This window comes from Callorhinchus milii, unplaced genomic scaffold, assembly GCF_018977255.1.
Source record: "Callorhinchus milii isolate IMCB2004 unplaced genomic scaffold, IMCB_Cmil_1.0 Scaffold19, whole genome shotgun sequence".
Taxonomy (NCBI): Eukaryota; Metazoa; Chordata; class Chondrichthyes; order Chimaeriformes; family Callorhinchidae; genus Callorhinchus; species Callorhinchus milii.
Window position 1 is genome coordinate 2,694,088 of NW_024704760.1, and position 18,039 is coordinate 2,712,126.

The 18,039-nt window shown below is 49.6% G+C and overlaps 2 protein-coding genes across 2 annotated transcripts; both read left to right on the forward strand.

Annotated features, from left to right (window-relative positions):
• The first annotated feature begins 386 nt into the window (after positions 1-386).
• On the forward strand, positions 387-2,743 carry LOC103182555 (hyaluronidase PH-20-like). Its single transcript, XM_007899621.2, has 3 exons — positions 387-1,349; positions 1,813-1,899; positions 2,399-2,743. The coding sequence occupies exons 1-3, from the start codon at positions 387-389 to the stop codon at positions 2,741-2,743; spliced, it is 1,395 nt and encodes a 464-aa protein (XP_007897812.2).
• Positions 2,744-6,402: 3,659 nt separating this feature from the next.
• On the forward strand, positions 6,403-16,687 carry LOC103182478 (N-fatty-acyl-amino acid synthase/hydrolase PM20D1.2). The gene is made up of 12 exons (XM_007899524.2): positions 6,403-7,011; positions 7,716-7,948; positions 9,474-9,560; positions 10,330-10,463; positions 11,161-11,280; positions 11,520-11,595; positions 12,642-12,703; positions 13,762-13,840; positions 14,025-14,096; positions 14,276-14,441; positions 14,918-15,017; positions 15,822-16,687. The coding sequence occupies exons 1-12, from the start codon at positions 6,750-6,752 to the stop codon at positions 15,949-15,951; spliced, it is 1,521 nt and encodes a 506-aa protein (XP_007897715.2). The 5' UTR covers positions 6,403-6,749; the 3' UTR covers positions 15,952-16,687.
• The last annotated feature ends 1,352 nt before the right edge of the window (positions 16,688-18,039 follow it).

The following is an 18,039-nucleotide window of genomic DNA, read 5'->3' on the forward strand; positions in this document are numbered from 1 at the left end:
AATTGCGCACTGCGGTCTTTCCGTGAGCAGTCGCGGATTGAGTGACCCAATTTTTGGGGGGACTGTGGGACCATAGGATGCAGGACACCTGGTCATCCCCTTTTTGAACACTTCTGGGGACTGCGATTGAAGGGAAGTGGTGGGGGTGCAATGGTGGGGGTGGGGGGGGTGTAGATTCAGAACAAATCTGTGGAAACTTCAGTGAGTGAGCAGCAAACGTATGGAACAGGCTCCTGAGGGAGACGGGACAGTGGAAGCAGAAAGAACAAGTGAGATAAATTTCCAGGAGGGCGGAGGGCGAACTGGATGGACCTCGTTCTCCTTTCGCCCGGCAAATTCTTACCTTATGTTCTTTCAGGGACCGGCCAAACACAGCCGTGGTTGCGATGGATTGGCGGGTACCTCCGAGGAGACACGGAAGCCTCGTGAACTGGGCGTTTATCCTCTGGGGCATCTCCAGCTGCCCGCTCTGCCTGGGCGACCCGCGACCGACGAGGGTGGAACCGCCGCTCGGCCGAGACGTCCCGTTCGTCGCCGTGTGGAATGCGCCCTCGGAGCTCTGCACCAGGAGATTCGGCCTGACCTTCGACCTGGCCCACTTCCCCATGGTGTCCACCACCCGGACGGTTCCGGAGCAGCAGGACACCAGGATCTTCTACAGCCGGGCGCTGGGCAACTACCCTCACTACCACGAGTTCACGGGGCAGGAGTTCCACGGCGGCGTGCCCCAGCAAAGCTCCGTGCGGGAGCATCTGAGGAAAGCCGAGAGGGACATCGAGCAGCTCATCCCGTCGAACCGGTCGCGAGGCTTGGCCGTCATTGACTGGGAGAGCTGGAGGCCCTCGTGGCACAGGAACTGGCACCACAAGCTCATCTACCAGCGACACTCGGTCGAGCTTGTTCAGCAGAGGGACCTGTCGCTGACCCCGGTCGAGGCCTCCCGCATCGCCAAGGTCGAATTCGAGGAGGCGGCCAAGGAGTTTCTGACCGAGTCGCTGAGGCTGGGCAAACGAATGAGGCCGAACCAGCTGTGGGGCTTTTACCTGTTCCCCGACTGTTACAACTACGATCACAAGAAGAGAAATAGGACCTACACCGGGAGGTGCCCGGGGCGGGCCCAGGCACGGAACGATGACCTGCTGTGGCTGTGGGAGGAGAGCACGGCCCTCTACCCCAGCATCTACCTGTCCAGGCTGCTGAGGTCCTCGCGCAAAGCCCGGCTGTTTGTGCGCCATCGGGTCCAGGAAGCCATGAGGGTGGGTGCGCTCCCCAAACGGCAACACGCCCTCCCCGTGTACCCTTACACCAGGGTCGTGCACCACGATGCCACCAATGAGACGCTGGCGGAGGTAAGGGCGAGATCGTGGTCATCAGAAAAAGCGGGACTAATTATTACGATGTGGCGACTTATCACGCCCGCCGAGACGTCTCGAGGCGCTCCACGAAGCCGGTTGTTGGAACTGTTCTGGCGGACGGTAAAGATCCCGCGACACGAGCTGCTCGCGATGAGACCTCGTTCCGGGAACCATGAACATTGTCAGCCCGAACAATAAGCCCCATCATCCTTCTAAAGGGCTGCTTCCGAGGGTTGAACGCTGCCCGTAATAATAACTATTGCGTTTGACGCAGCGCCTCGCCATGTCGTTGAGACGTCTCAAAGCCCTTCACGGGATTTTACCGTCACTCGTAGGTGATCGTAGAACCGTAGTCATTCTACAGCGCAAAAAGGAGGCCGTTTGGCGCAACACGTCTGCACTGGCTCTCACGGCAAGTTTTGGGGAACGAGAGTGACACGTATTTTTCTCTCCTCAGGTTGACCTTGTGAATACCATCGGTGAAAGTGCGGCACTCGGCTCAGCGGGGATCGTAGTTTGGGAGAGCTCTTACTCCTTTATCGACGTAAGTTTTTTCGCGACGCCATTTTCCTCGCGGCCACCGTTTGCAATGAGTGAGCTTCCAACGTATGGTAAACTCGTCGCTCCCAAGGGAAAGGGGTTCGGCGACGGGTTATCAGGAGCGGCGATTTAGCTATATGTTATACACGTGAACAAATGCGTCCGGGATATCGGCAACGCGATGACTTGAGAGCGATAGTAACAAGTTAAGCCAGGGCTCAAGTTATCAAGTAGTTCATTGCAGTAATAATAATAATATTAATAATAATACGTTGCATTTGAAGATAGCGCCTTATCACGTCGGTGAGATGTCTCGAAGCGGTTCACAAAATATACTGTGAAGTGAATTGACTGTGTATTGTTTTGCGATACTCGGCAATAACCGTCGTACGTCATGGAGACAATCTCTCTGATTTGGGACGTCCTCCTGGACGTGAAAGGCGCTGTGCAAATGTAATTGGTTGTCGTTGTTGTTGTTGTTGCTGCTGCTGCTGCTGCTGCAGAGGGACTCCTGCGCCATGTGGGAGAGCTACGTTAACCAGACGTTGAGCCCGTACGTCTTGAACGTGACCCAGGCCGCAAGGCTGTGCAGCCGGGCGCTGTGTAAGAACAAGGGCAGATGCGTGAGGAAGGACTGGAGAGCGAGCGATTACCTGCACCTGAACCCCACCAGCTTCCGACTCCGTCGCAAGAGGAACGGAAAACTCTCGGCCGTCGGCAAAGCCTCGCCCGAAGACCTGCGGTTCATGTCGGAGAGATTCACTTGCCAGTGTTACGCCGGGAAGGACTGTGCGCCCTCCGTAACCAGCTCAACATCAGTCGCCACTTCGCCAAAGCCATTCCGTTGAGCTGTTCCCCGATCGGCTCACGACCGACAACCGTAAATATAATACATAGCAATAGTAATCTGGTCGGCCGTTGCTCGGCTGTTTGTGGGTCTCTGCCGTGCACAACCGGCTGCCGCGTTTCGCCCACAAAGTACACAGTCGCTCCACTTTACCGCATATTCCTGTGAAGTGCTTTGAGACGTCTCGACGACGTTATAAAGCGCTGGATCAAATGCGAGGATTATTATTATTATTATTATTATTATTATCGCAGCGCGGGTCTCAAGCATGTCGCTGTGCACGGTTTGGAATCATCAGGTCCGAGACCTTCAGGTTTTATTGTTGACATTTTTTTTTTGGGTGGGGGCAGTGGTTGGTTAGTGGTTAGTTTGGTTCGGTGTTGGTCGGAGGGTTAGGTTACAGGGTTTGCGGTCAGTTGGTTTGGTTTGTGGGTGGTTGGTTTGGTTGGCTGGAGAGTTGGCTCATTACGCTGACGGTGGTAATCTTTCAACGGGCACTGCGAGCAAAGCACCCTGTCGATTCCAGGCTCTAATCCCAGAGCGTGGACCTGTGCGCGGGACGTGGCCCATCACGTCTCCGGGGTCCGATATGACGGTTGAGTCAGAGAAAACGTCGGTTGCTTTGCTTCGCTGCCGGAGGAGATGGCTCGGCGGACCAGGCCGCGAGACCAGAGCAGCGGGAAATACAAATGAAGTTGTAACGTGAGAGCAAACGGATAAACACGGTAGTGTTGAGTTGTTACCAGGCCAGTTTCATGTCTGACCACAGCCACGCCCTTGCACCCCCCCGCCCCCCCCCACACCCCACCCCGCCCCACCCCACTCCACCCCCATCACAAGAGTCCCATTCCGTGTTAAGCTCTCCGACACGGGCGCTACAATAAACGCAAGTTGTTGTTTATACGTCTGCACCTTCCAATGCTGGCGATGCCCAAATGCATCTGTTGTTTTACCGTCTTATGCCCCTACAGCCTTCCATGTGGGTGTCGGGTCTGTGCGTGTACCCGTGCGTGTGCGTTTGCGTGTGCTGTTATACGTCGTGACTTCCCGGCACAAGAGCGAGTGTAAGGCTCAGACACCGCACCGTGGATTGGCACTTCATCTCAGGGATAGACTGCATCTCACCGCTGTTACAATTGCGCCCTCATCCCGTCCGGCTGTGGAGCTGCGATTCCCATCGGCCCTTAACCCCTTCCCTTCTCCCGGTTTTGAAAGCTACCAGTTTCCAGCGAGTCTGAGCTATTTATTGTCACTTTACCGACACCCAATATCTGTACTGTATCATCGGTTAGATCTCTGAGCACTTTCCCCTGCACGTCAATGTTAACCGTTACGATACTGCTCCAGTGCCGATAGAGGGTTCGTTGCGCAACTAATTTATTTTGTTAATTTATCTCCGAAGAATTGTATTTTTGACTACTTTTTGCTACAAAGGTTANTTTTTATTGAAAAAGTGGCGTGCGTCACGGTGATATCGAACACGTTTGCATAATTGTCTGTACTTCTTTTTTAACGTAGCGGCAAATAAAATCGTTTCTCAAACACTCCCGTTGCTTTCGACGTGTTTCTGTTTCTCAGAACCTGCAGTTAATTCACTTTACCGTTGATTCCGCAAAGCGCTTTGAGGCGTCTCAGCGACGTGATTGTAAGGCGCTACGTCAAAGGCAAGGATGATTATGAATATGAAGTAAACTAGTTCCATTGCTACAATAATAAAAAATAATAATCCGTGCATTTCATGTCTTCGAGACGTCTCAAAGCGCTTCGCAGAATTTACTGTGACGTTATGCATATTTGTGGGTGAAACGTGGAAGCCAATTGCGCGCAGCGGTGTTCCACACAACAGATTGAAGTGACCGAATTATTATTTCTTTATTTTTTTCTTGAGGGATTATTATCAGGCGTGTGGAGTAAGGAAACTTGCCCGAGGTTTCGCCCCCCGCCGGGAATCGAACCCAGGTCTCTCGCTTGCGAGGCGAGAGCGCTAACCGCTGAGCTCCAGCACTCCCCATCGCTACGTGAAATACAAAATAAACTAACGTGGAGTCCTGTAGCTCAGTGGTTAGAGCACTCGCTTTGCAAGCGTGAGACCTGAGTTCAATTCCAGGCAGAGGGCGAAACCTCGGGCAAGTTTCCTTACTCCACACAGAGCCTAATAATAATCCTCCAAAACCCAAAACAATAATAAATTGGTCATTTTCAATCCACGACTGTTTGTGGGACATTGCTGTGCGCAATTGGCTGCCGCGTTCGCCCACAAATATACAGTCAATTCACTTTACAGTGTGTTCTGTGAAGCGCTTTGGGACGTCCTCCCGACGTGAAAAGCGCTATATCAAATGCAAGGATTATTATTATTATTTAACGCGTCGCTACGTGCAAATTGGCTGCCACCTTCGGCTACAAATCACGACCCGTTTCAGTGAACCGCTTTGAGACGCCTCTCCCGGCGTGAAAGGTTGCCTCGAGGATGCGATAGTGAAGTGGTTCTGGATTCTCGATTAAATCGACGAAGCGAATAATAACATGAAGTCTTGCTCTTCCCGTGGAGATGCTGCTGCCCTTTTAAGCAAATTAATTCCTGGTGATCTGGGTAATAGCGTCCAATGACCCATAGGTGTTCCTACAGCACAGCGAGTGCAACACTTGCCGTGAGTGAAAAACGCTTTATAGCGGATGGTTAGGAAATCTCTGAGGCGAACCGTCGTCCTGAAAGCCAGGAGTTTGCTCAATACTCGCCTTTCTCGATTCGGTTTGATCCCATTGCAAAATTCCTATCGCAAATCCCAGTGCGTGCGCGCGCGTGTGTGTGTGTGTGCGTGTGCGCGCGGGTTCGCGGGTGTGGCTGACGTTCCCTGTGTCTTAAAAACAAACCGCGCGTGACTCGACGCTACCATTTCAGGGGAGAAGGGGGAAAAAGTTGTTCCGTTGGTTTACTTATTTGGGTTGCAACCACTGGTTATCTGTTTCGAATCCAAGCTCCAAGGTCATGGATTAAGCATAAACACATACTGGGGTTGTGTCAACGTTCATAGCTACAGGGTTTATTTTCAAACTTTTTTTTTGACTTGGCACTAATCCTCTTTGACTAAACTTTCCGAGCCTCTCACATCTCTATAAACCGTCCTGGTTTAACCCTCGCCTTTAATCACTTTGAAATAATAATAATAATAATAATAATAATAATAATAACAATAATAATAATCCATGCGATGCAGCTCCCGATCATGACGCCGAGACGTCTCTAAGAGCTTCACGGGATTTTTACGCTTCGAGACGTCCTCCACGGCGTGAACTGTACGGAACGTGAGACGATTTGTGGACAAGAACGTAAGCAACCCCGAGACGACCCCAAAAAAAAGGTCCGAGGTCCATCCAGTTCTCCTTCCACCTTCGTGCCGGGTCGCGGGCGCCTTTGTACCTCTTGAATCCCACAGTGTAACGAGAGAAAGCTATCCGATCTGCGCTCGGAGGAATCGACGTTTCCTGCTTCGAACCGTCTCTCTCTCCCCCCAACATCAGGATTCAGAGCCAGAAATGCGGTGCGTGGAACTCCCAATAGTTCGGAGCGCGTTGGTGTGTGTCCGCGTGCGTGCGTGTGTGTGTGTGTGTGTCTCTGTGTGTGTGTCCGCATGTCTGCGTGCGTGTGTCTGACCACAATAAGACTACATTATCCAGCAGGCTTTCTTCCCGTGACTGACTTGAGCCACCTGTAGGTATCGGTAGGAAGCAGCGTTACATTAGTACCTCCTCTCTCTCTCTCTCTCTCTCTCGCTCGCTGCTAACCCCCACCCTCCTCGCTAGGTCACCTTCACCCTCCGAGCTTACCTGTATCCTCGCTCGTTACCTGTCTCCTTCCTGGTATCCTTCTCTCTCTCTCTCTCCCTCTCTCTCGTGAACCTTCACGCTCCCTGGTTTACCTTTCCCACTCGCTGGTTGTCTCAGGTTACCTCCCACCCCCACTCCCACCTGTGCTGGTTACCTGTGTGGAGGGTGCGGTGAGCGCAATGCATGTTCCCGGGTGGCTGAGGATTGTCTTTCTGGCCGTCTCGTTGCTGTGCTGTGCGCTGTTGCTCAGGACGCTGTCAGCGGGGGGTGGGCGGAAGGTAGACCGGCTCCGGGCAGCCTCGGCTGCGGACTTCACCCCCGGGGAGAACGAGAGGCTTCTCTCCAACCTGCGAGCAGCCGTGCAGATACCCACCGTCTCTCTCGCCCGCGCCCAGCCCGACACGGCGGCCATGGAGGCATTCAGGGACTATCTCCCACAAGGTATGCCTCTTCCTGATGCTGTATGGTGCACAGTTTGCTGTCGGTCGTCCTCTTTCCCCTCCCTCCCTCCCTCCCTCCCTCCCACCCTCCCTCCCTCCCTCCCACCCCCAAATCCTTCATCATAATAATATTCCTTGCGTTACATATAGACGTCTCAAAGCGTATTTCGTGGGCAATTGCGCACAGCAGCGTCCCACAAACAGTCGTGGATTGAGATACCAAATTATTATCTATTTATTTATTCATTTATTTATTTTTGTACGGGAATAAACCTACCCCCCCCCCCCCACAGCGATCCGCCAATCGACTACCAACCGTGCTCCTACTTACCGTTAGGGGTGAACACAGGCGCGTGGGGTAAGGAAACGTCCCAAGGCGCTGGGCAATCGGTGTGTCAGAGGGTCAGGATCGGGGAGGGTGAGGGGCAAGCGGTGGGGGAGAATAGGAGGGTAACGGTCGAAGAGGATCACATCATCATGTCTCATAAAATACACAGCCAATTCACTCTACGGTATATCCTGTGAAGCGCTTTGAGACGTCTCGAAGACACGATAAAGCGCTGTATCAAATGCGAGGATTATTATTAATATTAATTATTATTATTAATTATTATTATCTACAATATCTGATCCAATCAGTGCTTTAGGCAGCGAGTCCCACAATCTCTGAACCTCAAGCAAACGCTCCCCTTCGTTTCTCCGCAGCCTTTCCCGGCGTCTTCTCCTCGGACCTGGTGAGGCACGAGATCATCGCCAACTACAGCCACTTGTTCACCGTGCGGGGGTCAGACCCCGGGCTCCGGCCGTACATCCTGACCGCCCACCTGGATGTGGTTCCCGTGGCGGAGGAAAAATGGGACTTCCCGCCGTTTTCCGGGGAAGAGAGTGACGGCTATTTGTACGGACGCGGCACTTTGGACGACAAAGCATCGGCTGTGGTGAGGTTTCACTAAGCCCTTTAAAACACGGAGTTCCAGCCCACTCACTTGCCTGAGAGGAGAAACTAGTTCCCTTTTAGCTTTCAGCACAAAATGGTTCAGGTTATTAATAATAATAATAATAATAATTTGTTCACTCAATCTGTGACTGTTTTGGCGGGTCGCTGCCGTGCGCAATTGGCTGCCGAGTTTCTCCCACAAAACGCACAGTCAAATTGGCTCTGCAGTATATTCTGCGAAGCGCTTCGGGGCGTCTCGAAGACGTGATGAGGCGCTGTATCGGACGCAAGGATTATCACCAAGTTGGCGGCCTGCCGAAAGTTTCCAGCTAAGGCAGCGGAGAGCTTAAAACATTCATTTAATCCTTGATGAATTCCACGCGGTCCTGATAGATATGTAAAGGGGATCCGAAGTTCAGCGTGTTCTTAAACGAGACGATAAATTCTTGTTTGATGACATGATTCCTTTCGTGGCCTCAGATTAAGATGTTATCTCTCCGCAAATATTTTTTTCCCCCACCGCTGTTGAATTGAAGCTTGGATTGCAGTTAACCATAATAGTGCGCTGGCCTTGATGTGGTGCAGTGCTGTTGCATATCAGTAATGTTTTCCCAGTCTACCCGAGCCATCTGCGACTTGGATCCAAATCAAGCTGAGGTCTTGTCAGAGTCTCAATCAGATAAGCCGGGAGAAGTGAGCAATGATTGCAACTGGAAATAATATATATGATTCTTGGAAAAAATACTCTTCAACGAGCCTCGTCGCTGTTTCTCAAAGTTTAACTTTCGGGAAACAAAAGGCCGTTTAAAAAAAAGTATAATAATTAATAATAATCGTATTTTGATACAACGCCTTTCATGTCAGGAGGATATTTCATGTTAAAGCGCTTCACGGGATTTATCCTAAAGTGCGGTGACTGTGTTTTCTCGACGCATACCTCGTCCTTAAAATGTCATCTTGCCAGGTCTCGGAATTGCTTTGTAATTTCTTGAGCTGAGTGCGTGTGTTTGTGTACACAGTGCTGTGAAGTCTTTTAACAGAGAAAAAGCAGGTTTCTCTTTTTTTCACACACTGCGCCGTTTACGACAACAGCAGCAGCTTGCATTCACGGAGCGCCCGTCACACGGGAATCACGCCTCAGAGCGCGTAGGAGATTGAAATCGAAGCGTGTTCACACTGAGCCTGTCACCATCCGTCGAGTGCATGAAAGTTCCTGACGCTGAGTGGCGTTCAGTGTATCGGGTGGAAGTTTAACTCAAGTCGCCGAGCGATTCTTCCGTTCTTGTGTTCGTGCTTTCAACGGGCAACTAAACTACGCGCTCTGGGACGCTATCCTGTGCGAGGGACGCTATATAAATCCGAGTTGTTGTTGTCGTAAACTGACTGCTGATTGTAACCGGCAAGTAGGGCAAGATGGGAAGGGAAAGGGATGAAGTGTGGGCGGATCAAGGCTGGAAAAAGCCGTGGAAACCAGAGCGATCCCTGTGACCTTCTCTCAATCATTCCCTGTTTTTCTCTCTTGTCAGGGAATACTTCAAGCTCTGGAGTTCCTCCTGAACAGAGGCTACGTCCCTCGCAGGGCTTTCTACGTTGCGATTGGACATGACGAGGAGGTAACTGAAGCCAAGAGCTCGCTCAATAAACCTCCTGGTGAGGTGCCGGGGGAACGAGAAATTCTAACGAGTTATAAAACAATGATCTTCACGTTTGACGTTGCGCCTTATCGTTGTGGAGTCGTGTAGTGTTGTGGTTAGAGCACTCTCCTCGCAAGCGAGAGGAGCCAAACGCGACAACACAACAACAACAATAATAACCCTTGCATTTGATATAGCGCTTTTCACGTCTTCTCGACGTCTCAAAGCGCTTCACAGAATAGACTGTAAAGTGAATTGACCGTATATTTGTGGGCGAAACGCGGCAGCCAATTGCTCACAGCAGCGTCCCCACAAACAGTCGTGGATTGAAGTGACCACTTTATCATTAGTTTTTTTTGAGAGATTATTATCAGGCGTGTGGAGTGAGGAAACTTGCCCAAGGTTTCGTCCTGAGCTGCCGGGGATCGAACCCAGGGCTTTCGCTTGCAAAGCGAGTGCTCTAACCCACTGAGCTACAGGACTCCACCGTAGCTCAGTGGTTAGAGCAATCTCCAGATAAGTTGGTCATTAACTTCAGGGCCAGGTGTGTCCCATAATGTCTCACAAACAGCCATTGAGTGAGTGAGGGAGGGAGGGAGTGATTTTATTTGGGGGATTGTTGGCCAGGTGTAGTGACTGTTGTGTTTTGTTGAGCAACACAAAAAAAGAGAGGAGCGAGTGTGATTGCGTGCTTGTGACCCCTCGAAGACGACGTGATAAAGTCTTTGCGTTCCGATTGAATCCACAGGTCGGTGGTGATAACGGAGCCAGGAATATCGCTGCTACGCTGGAGTCCAGAGGTGTGAAACTCTCCTTCCTCCTGGATGAAGGTTCAGTGATTTTGGACCACATTATCCCGGGCCTGAAGAAACCTGTTGCAGTGTGAGTAACCAATGATATAATGATTATAACGATATAATAATCCCCGCTGGTTCTGTTTCAAGACCTACCTCTTCGACCGCTCCTAGGGGACCACTTCCCCTCCCCCTCCCCCCCCCCACACCCCTTCTCTCTCGCTCGGCACCCAGTCCCGCCACTGTGAAGCGCTCCGAGATGATATCCTGCCTGATAGCGCTGTGCAATTGTCGTCATTCTCACAAGTGTGGGTCTTGTGACTCCTCCAGGGCCCCTATTCTCACCCACACTAAACCCCGCGCTCCCCCCCCCTCTCCCCCCATTACCCCAGTCCTCGCCAGGCTCCACTCGCTCCCCATCGCACAACGGAACGATTTCAAGATCCTCTCACTGGTCTGCAAACCCCTTCACGACCCGGTTACTCCCCACTCCATTCTCCGTCGCCTCCGCCCGGCGGGCTCTGGCCTCCTGCTCGTCCCTCATCCCCTCCGCCGCGCCATTCAGCCACTGCACCCTAAAGCTATGGAACTCGCTCCCCCAATCCCACCGCCTCGCCCTCTCCTTCCCCTCTTTTAGATTCACGACTGAAGACCTTCTTCTCCGACCGTGCTTACGGTCACCTCCTCCCTCGGCTCGGAGTCGGGCTCCGTTACTGTTAAGCGCTCCGAGATGCTGCGCTGCGTGAGGGCCGCTGTGTGAATGCAAGCTGCTGTTGTTGTTGTAGCATCGCTGTGACTGAGAAGGGACAAGCGTTGTTCAGCCTGAAAGTCAACACACAGACCGGCCATTCCTCCATGCCTATGAGGGAGTCCAGCATTGGCATTCTGGCCTCCGCTGTCTCCAGGTAAGTGTGTGAAAACATCCCCGTTTCGCCCTCCAGAGTTATAGTGAACCCACTGTTGTCCAACCCTCCATCCCTCCTGATCCCAATCCTCAGCTTGGGTCTAAATCCCTGACTGTCCAGCGCCTTGGGGACGTCCTCCCAACCTCGAGAGGCTCTATACACGTGCATTCAATGCGGGGAGAGGAGGGGGGCGAGAGGGTGAGTAAAAACGTGACCGTTTTATTCTTGTTTTGCTTTAGATTGGAAAAGAAGCCGATGCCAAGGATGTTTGGCCTGGGGCCAGAGCTGGCTATGTTTGAGCAATTAGGCCCCGAGGTAAGAATTTTTTGGGTGGGGGCGAGTTGGTGAGGGGGTCAGCCAAGTGTCTGACACAAGCAAAAATCCATCACCGGGCTTAAGTGTATCCAAACCAAGCTGAGAATTCCATGCCTCCCAACTACACGTGGGAATCCCCGAGTTAGATAGATTGTTGGAATGCAACATGCTCTCTCTCACTCACCCCCTGGTGGAACGCATCCTGCTTATCTAACTCCGGAAAATATTATGGGAAGGTTGGCAGGAGCCAAGGCTTGGGAGGGAGCCCAGAGTGCGCTTTGGGGTAAGTGCTGGAGTCTAACCATCGCTTACATTGTTATCGCTGTCTGGCGAGCTTTCCCCACAGTGATATCAAAGGCAAGCTATGCTGTTTTAGCTCTAAGAATGGTTGGTTGGAAGACAGTGATCAGTGAGACTATCTTCAGCTAATGGAGTTTACATCATATTTAGTCGGGCTCTTGTTTTTTTTTCAACGATAAAGGAATGTGTGCCATCAGGATGCCACGTTCACCTCCAAATCCACAGTCACTCTACTTCACAGCGATCCCTGTGAAGCACTTTGAGACGTCATCCCGACACGACATGAAAGGCGCTGTCTACCAAATGCAAAGATTGTTAGAATTTGCTTACCTGTCTTTCTAATTCTACAGCATAAACGTTTCTTTACCCAGAGGGAAATCAGCAACAGGAACAGGTTTCCAGGAAGGGTAGTTAAGGCCAGGAGACTGAACTTGTACTTTTCCAGCCTTTTCGATCGTGCTTACGGTCACCTCCCCCACCCTCCCTGTCGCCCTGGTTCCGGGTCAGAACCCAGCACCCTCAAGCGCTCCGGGGCGCTACCCCACGTAAAAAGTTCCATATAAATGTAAGTTGTTGTTGAGCTCATTGAGAAAGAAACAGCTAGTCGCTGTGATGGGAGGACAGTAGGAGATCAGATAAGGACGACCTTGTTTGCGGTTTAAAGCGCTTGGGCTAAATCCTTATTCAAAGTATTTTATGAATTTTATTATTTCATTAACGTTTCATTCCTTATTTTTGTTCCGCAGATGTCTTTTCCCCTGAATATCATCATGGCCAACCTGTGGTTATTTGCCCCAATCATCAGCAGGTAGGAAATGCAGAAACCAAAACAATAGAAGGACTGAATAATTCGGTAACAATCCTTCCATCTGATATGGCAAACGTGGCAGATAGTTTGCGCCTCGTAACGTCCTACAATCAGCCGTGAGCTGGGTGGCCCCCGGTCGGTAATGGTGAATGTTTTCTCTCTTCTGATAATAATCCTTTCATTTGACACAGCGCCTTATCACGTCTTCGAGACGTCTCAAAGCGCTTCGCAGAATACACTGTAAATAATTCGAGGGGCAGTGGTAAGAGTAGAGTTTATTGCATAAGATGAAACGTAAGGTTTAACAATCTAGTAATCAAATTATACTACACATAACAACACAATAACTTTACAACACATCTATGCGAGCAAAAGACTTGTCACACCTTGACAAACACTAGAGAGTTCACAGAACAATCGCGCAGCATCGCAGAGAGTGGCTCCTGTAACTCGACAGAAAAAAATCAGCTCTTAGCCCAGCACCTCACTCGTGCTGCTGACCACTACTCACTCCTCTTTCACCCTTAGTGGTCACTTTCTGACTGGTGGTAAATTCCCTCACCCCTGTAAGCTGCTTTGCAGAGAAAGAGAGATATGGACCACTTCTGGGCAGCCTTCCACAGCCTGGAGATTGGCGGGTTCTGAGCCTGTCGCCTTTTCTTTCTGTGGTCCATTGTTCTTACAGTTATGCTGAAGGACCCGATTGCTCGTTATCTCAGAGGAGTGAACCATCTTTCTAGGAAACTATGAAATGTAATCAGAAGCTAACCTCAGCCCGTCCAGCAAAACGACTTTTAACCGTTTAACCTTCTGGAACATTCGATTGCTGGGGTGACAGTTGGTATATTTCAACAGCCCGGGAATCGAACCCAGGTCCTCTCGCTTGTGAGGCGAGCGCTCTAAACAATAAGCTACGGGAGTCCACTACTGATGGGCATTTGACTCAGTTTTTCGTTCTTGTGGTCCCTCGGGCTCTGGTCAAACTTTGACCCTCACTCAAGCAACTAGGCAGAGAGCCTTTGACAGTTGAAACCCCCGTAAATTTTCTTTTCTAATAGGACATTGGAAAAGAATCCAAGTATGAATGCCTTAGTCCGGACCACCACTGCAGTGACTGAATTCCATGCGGGAATTAAGGTGAGGCGTAGAGGTCATGGCCTGCTGTTTCTCAGAGTGCTCACGTGTGGAAGGATACCAGTGCTAGATTCTGATTCAGAACGAATATTTTAGTCTCGTTCGGAGTCTCCCTCTTGCTCATTGCCCCGTTTCCTCTGTCAGACTTCAGTGACTCACATTTCTGTTGCTTCTTTTTGTGTTTCAGCCCAATGTGTTGCCTCCGACAGCAAACGCTACATTGAATTTCCGTATCCATCCAGCGCACTCTGTTCAAGGGGTAATGTGGATTTTATTATTAATAACAATAATAATTATCCTTACATTTAATATACACCGAGAGGACATCTCAAAGCGCTTTGCAGGCTACACTGCAAATGCAAGAATTGTAAAATAACTGCTGTCTTCACTGAAGGTGCCGTGTTCGGGGCTAATCCTTCCACTAACTTTCCTCCTCAGCTTATTGAGGAGATGCGGTACACCATCGATGACGATAGAGTGAAGATTGACCTTCTGTATGGCTTTGACCCACTTCCCACCAGCCCTCACGATGAGTTGGCCTTTGGGTATCAGATCATCAGGACCACTGTGGAGAATGTGTTCCCAGAGGTTTTTGTCATTCCAGGTATAGAAATACAGGGGCGGGAGGGGGGGCGGGGGCGGGGGGTTGGGGATGGGAGATGGTCACCGAAACTAAGGTGGGGTGGGCAGGAGGAGAGAGAGAGATGACCCAAAGCCTGGTCAAAGAGGTAAGTCTTAAGACGGGCTCCTATTTGCTTCGAAAGGTTTTCAAATTTTTTAATCTGCCTTGTAACCCCTCCCCAAAAAGTCGCGTGTTTGTTGTTGAAATTCTTTGAATTTCTGCCTTAATCTTCCACTGGCGATCTTGATCACGAGAGAGAGAGAGAGAGACTATGATTGCCTCTTCTTCGGTACAAAGAGGCTTTTTGTTCTTCTGTCATCCTTAAAGACAATGATCGTCATTCATCGCTAAGAAAAAAAAACACTGAGTTTGGGAAACATCACCTCCATCCACTGTAACCTGTGTTGGATACACGTCAAAAGTGCTGCTGTAACTAATTCTATTGCTTTCCGTTCCAGGTCTTTCCGTTGCAAACACAGATACTCGTCATTATCAGCACCTGACTGAAGGTTTGTATCGATTTGTCCCACTCTGGATTACTCAGGAAGACACCGGCAGGTAAAATAATAATAATAATTAATAATAATAATGTTAATTAATTAAGCCTTGCATTTGATATAGCGCCTTATCACAACATTGAGACGTCTCAAAGCGCTTCACAGAATATATCGAAAAGTGTGCATTTTGTGGGTGAAATCTGGCAGACAATCGCGCACAGCGGTGTCCCACAAACAGTCGTGGATTTGTGTGTCGGGAGTTTTTTTAAACTATAAATAAAGAGTTGAAGTAAAATCGGAAATGTGAATGAATTGTGGTTCAGACTGTTTTAGTCAACAGACCAGAAATAAGAGAGGGCAATTGTTACAGGACGTATAAAGCGGCAACACAAACCCTGGGAATGTGACCAGTGACCTTGTGTTAATCGCTCCCTCGATAAACGAGGCAGTGAGCAGAAAGGAAGGCCTCAGGAGGGCTTTGTCCTGTCGAGGCTCAGCCATGTTCTGTGGCGCAGCTCGGTCTTCGCATGGAATTTGGGGTCTTAGGATCGGGTGGATATACTGTATAATAATCCTTGCACTTGATACAGCGCCTCGTCGAGGCGACTCAAAGCGCTTCACAGAATGTCCTGTAAAGTGCAGCGACTGTGTATTTTGTGGGCGTAAACGCGGCGGCCAGTCGCACAAACACAGCAGCGTCCCACAGACAGCGGTGGATTGAGTCATCAAATGGTGGATAACGCGGGCAGCTTGGATAGCAACAAAAACAAGAGCGGCGACTTGTATTTAGGCGGGGTAGCGACACAGGGGGCCAGCGGGTAAACAGCTAACGCTTGCCCTACTCGGCGCTGCGTTCTTTCCGCAGGATTCACGGCCCGAATGAAAGGATATCCGTGAAGAACTACGAGGAAATCGTGCGGTTTTACTTCCACCTGATACAGAATTCTGACCTCAACCTGCGGCTTAATGTACACAGCAGCGGCCACGAGCTGTAGAGATCAGGACTGCGAACAGGAACTGGGTCAATGTTGTTGTTATAATCCAGATGTCTCTGAAACAGCTTCTTTGTTCTGTACCAACATCAACCAGACTCTTGATCTGAATTGTCCGGTCTGAATCGATTCTTACGTCCGTCCAGTACTTGGCGAGGACGGTTCTTTTGATGGAAAACCCCTTCAAACTTCCTTTCGAGAAGTTCCTAGAATTTGTCATTTTGTTTTTTGGATCATTTCTTTAATTTGTCAAAGAATATCAAATGCAGGAAACGACGCCAAACAACTGGATCCTGTTCCAAGATCTAATTAAAAGATTCTGATAAATCTCTGCGCTCGTTCCAGCACGAGAAGAGTTGCAGATGTAATGTGAGCACTAAATCCTTTCCGGGGAACGAGTGCTGGCAAAAGGAGCCGCAAGACACACGTCAAGGTTCAGCGGATAATTAAGAAGGTCTTCTGATTTATAATTACAGTGTGCGCGGGTGTTTGATTGTTTGTGTGTGTGATTTTGTGTTTGATTGTGTGTGTGTGTGTGTGTTGCAGTTGTTTAATGTCACGTCATGTTGTTTAATGTCTGTTGGCAGTTGCTTTTTCTTAAGATCAGAAATCGTCCGAGTGAAATGTTGCATTTTGTTCTGCGGCAGAAAGCGTTTTCCTTTTTTGTTTCGTCCAGAAACAATACCCGAAGCAATGTTTTTGAACAAAGTCCCATTTTGATTAAAAACTTCAAACCTTATGAGCCTTTTGAGTGACTTGGATTTGTTTCGGACTTGGCCTTTTCTCCGCGCAGTCTAACAAACACTGTTTAGACTTTTGTGTCTAGTCACACTGGCAGTTCCCTCTCATTAAATGAACAATTATGCCACAAGATTATCACTTGGCAGATTCCTTTGCTCACAGTATTGGAGAGAATGCTGTGCTTTCCTTGGCAACGAACACACAGTTTTGCTTGGGTACCGTTACAGAGCTGTTTGAATTGCTGGTGCTAGTGTACAAAAAACACCAATGCATGTTCCTTGTTTTGTTGAAAGGTTTATGGGGAACTTTTTGATCCAACTGTTTATCCCGAGGAACTAACATTTGGTTTGAAGCGCTGAAGTGTCTCATTTCAATGCAAGGTATTCAGCCCAAAGTATACAAAGAGATACCATGTTTGTCCAACAATCCTTGCATGTGATGCAGGGTCTTTCATGTCGGGAGGAACGTCTCAAAGCGCTGCACGGCGCTTCACGTAAAGGGTAGTGACTGCATTTTGTAGGCGATACGAGTGATGTGTGATCTGTATAGCGTTCAAGAGCAATTTGGAGTTGAGGTACAGATCAGCCATGACCTAATAAAATGGTGGAATAAATCCCTGAATCCGACAATTGGAACTCAGTACCATTTGGGTTTAAAAGCATTACAAACTGTTACCGTGTCAGTGACTTCTTTTTTTTTAAAAAAAAGCACTGTCATTTCCGAATTCCCAACTTTAGGTAGGATCTACTTATCACGTCGTTGAGACGTCTCAAAGCGCTTATGAAAGGTTGAGAAGCTTAGTCCGACATTCCCGGGATGGAAATGGAGCTGACTGCGTGCAATGATGGAAACGGTAACCAAAGAAGATTGATGCCAGTGACTGTGATTAAGGGCTCGGAGACACCACCCTGGGTGGAGGGCGCTATATAAGTGCATGTTGTTGTTGTTGTTGTTGACTGATGATATGGATCAGATGCTGGGCCTTTTGGGAGACATGTTCACGTGTCCTCGTGTTTTTGCCAAAGAGCCAAAAGAACTCGAAAGATGAAGCTGGTTGTAGTGCGGCAAGCTGTTCTGTTGATGCATATCTTTCCTCTTCCATCGTGCAGACCTCCCAAGTGCATGTACTCTGAGACAGGTTTTGATCTTGTCAAGAGCTGACTCTGAACTTTCCAAATACCAGTGGTGCAGAAGCTGATCCTTATTGCCCAGAGAAGATCAGCAAACAGTTTCGGGGACAGCTGTTGTTCAAAGGAGTGGTTTTGTGGCTCTCCAAACGTTTCGAAAGAGAGAGAAAGGAGGAGGAGGGTAAAGCGTATAGTGAGAAAACCAGTAAATACACAGCAAATA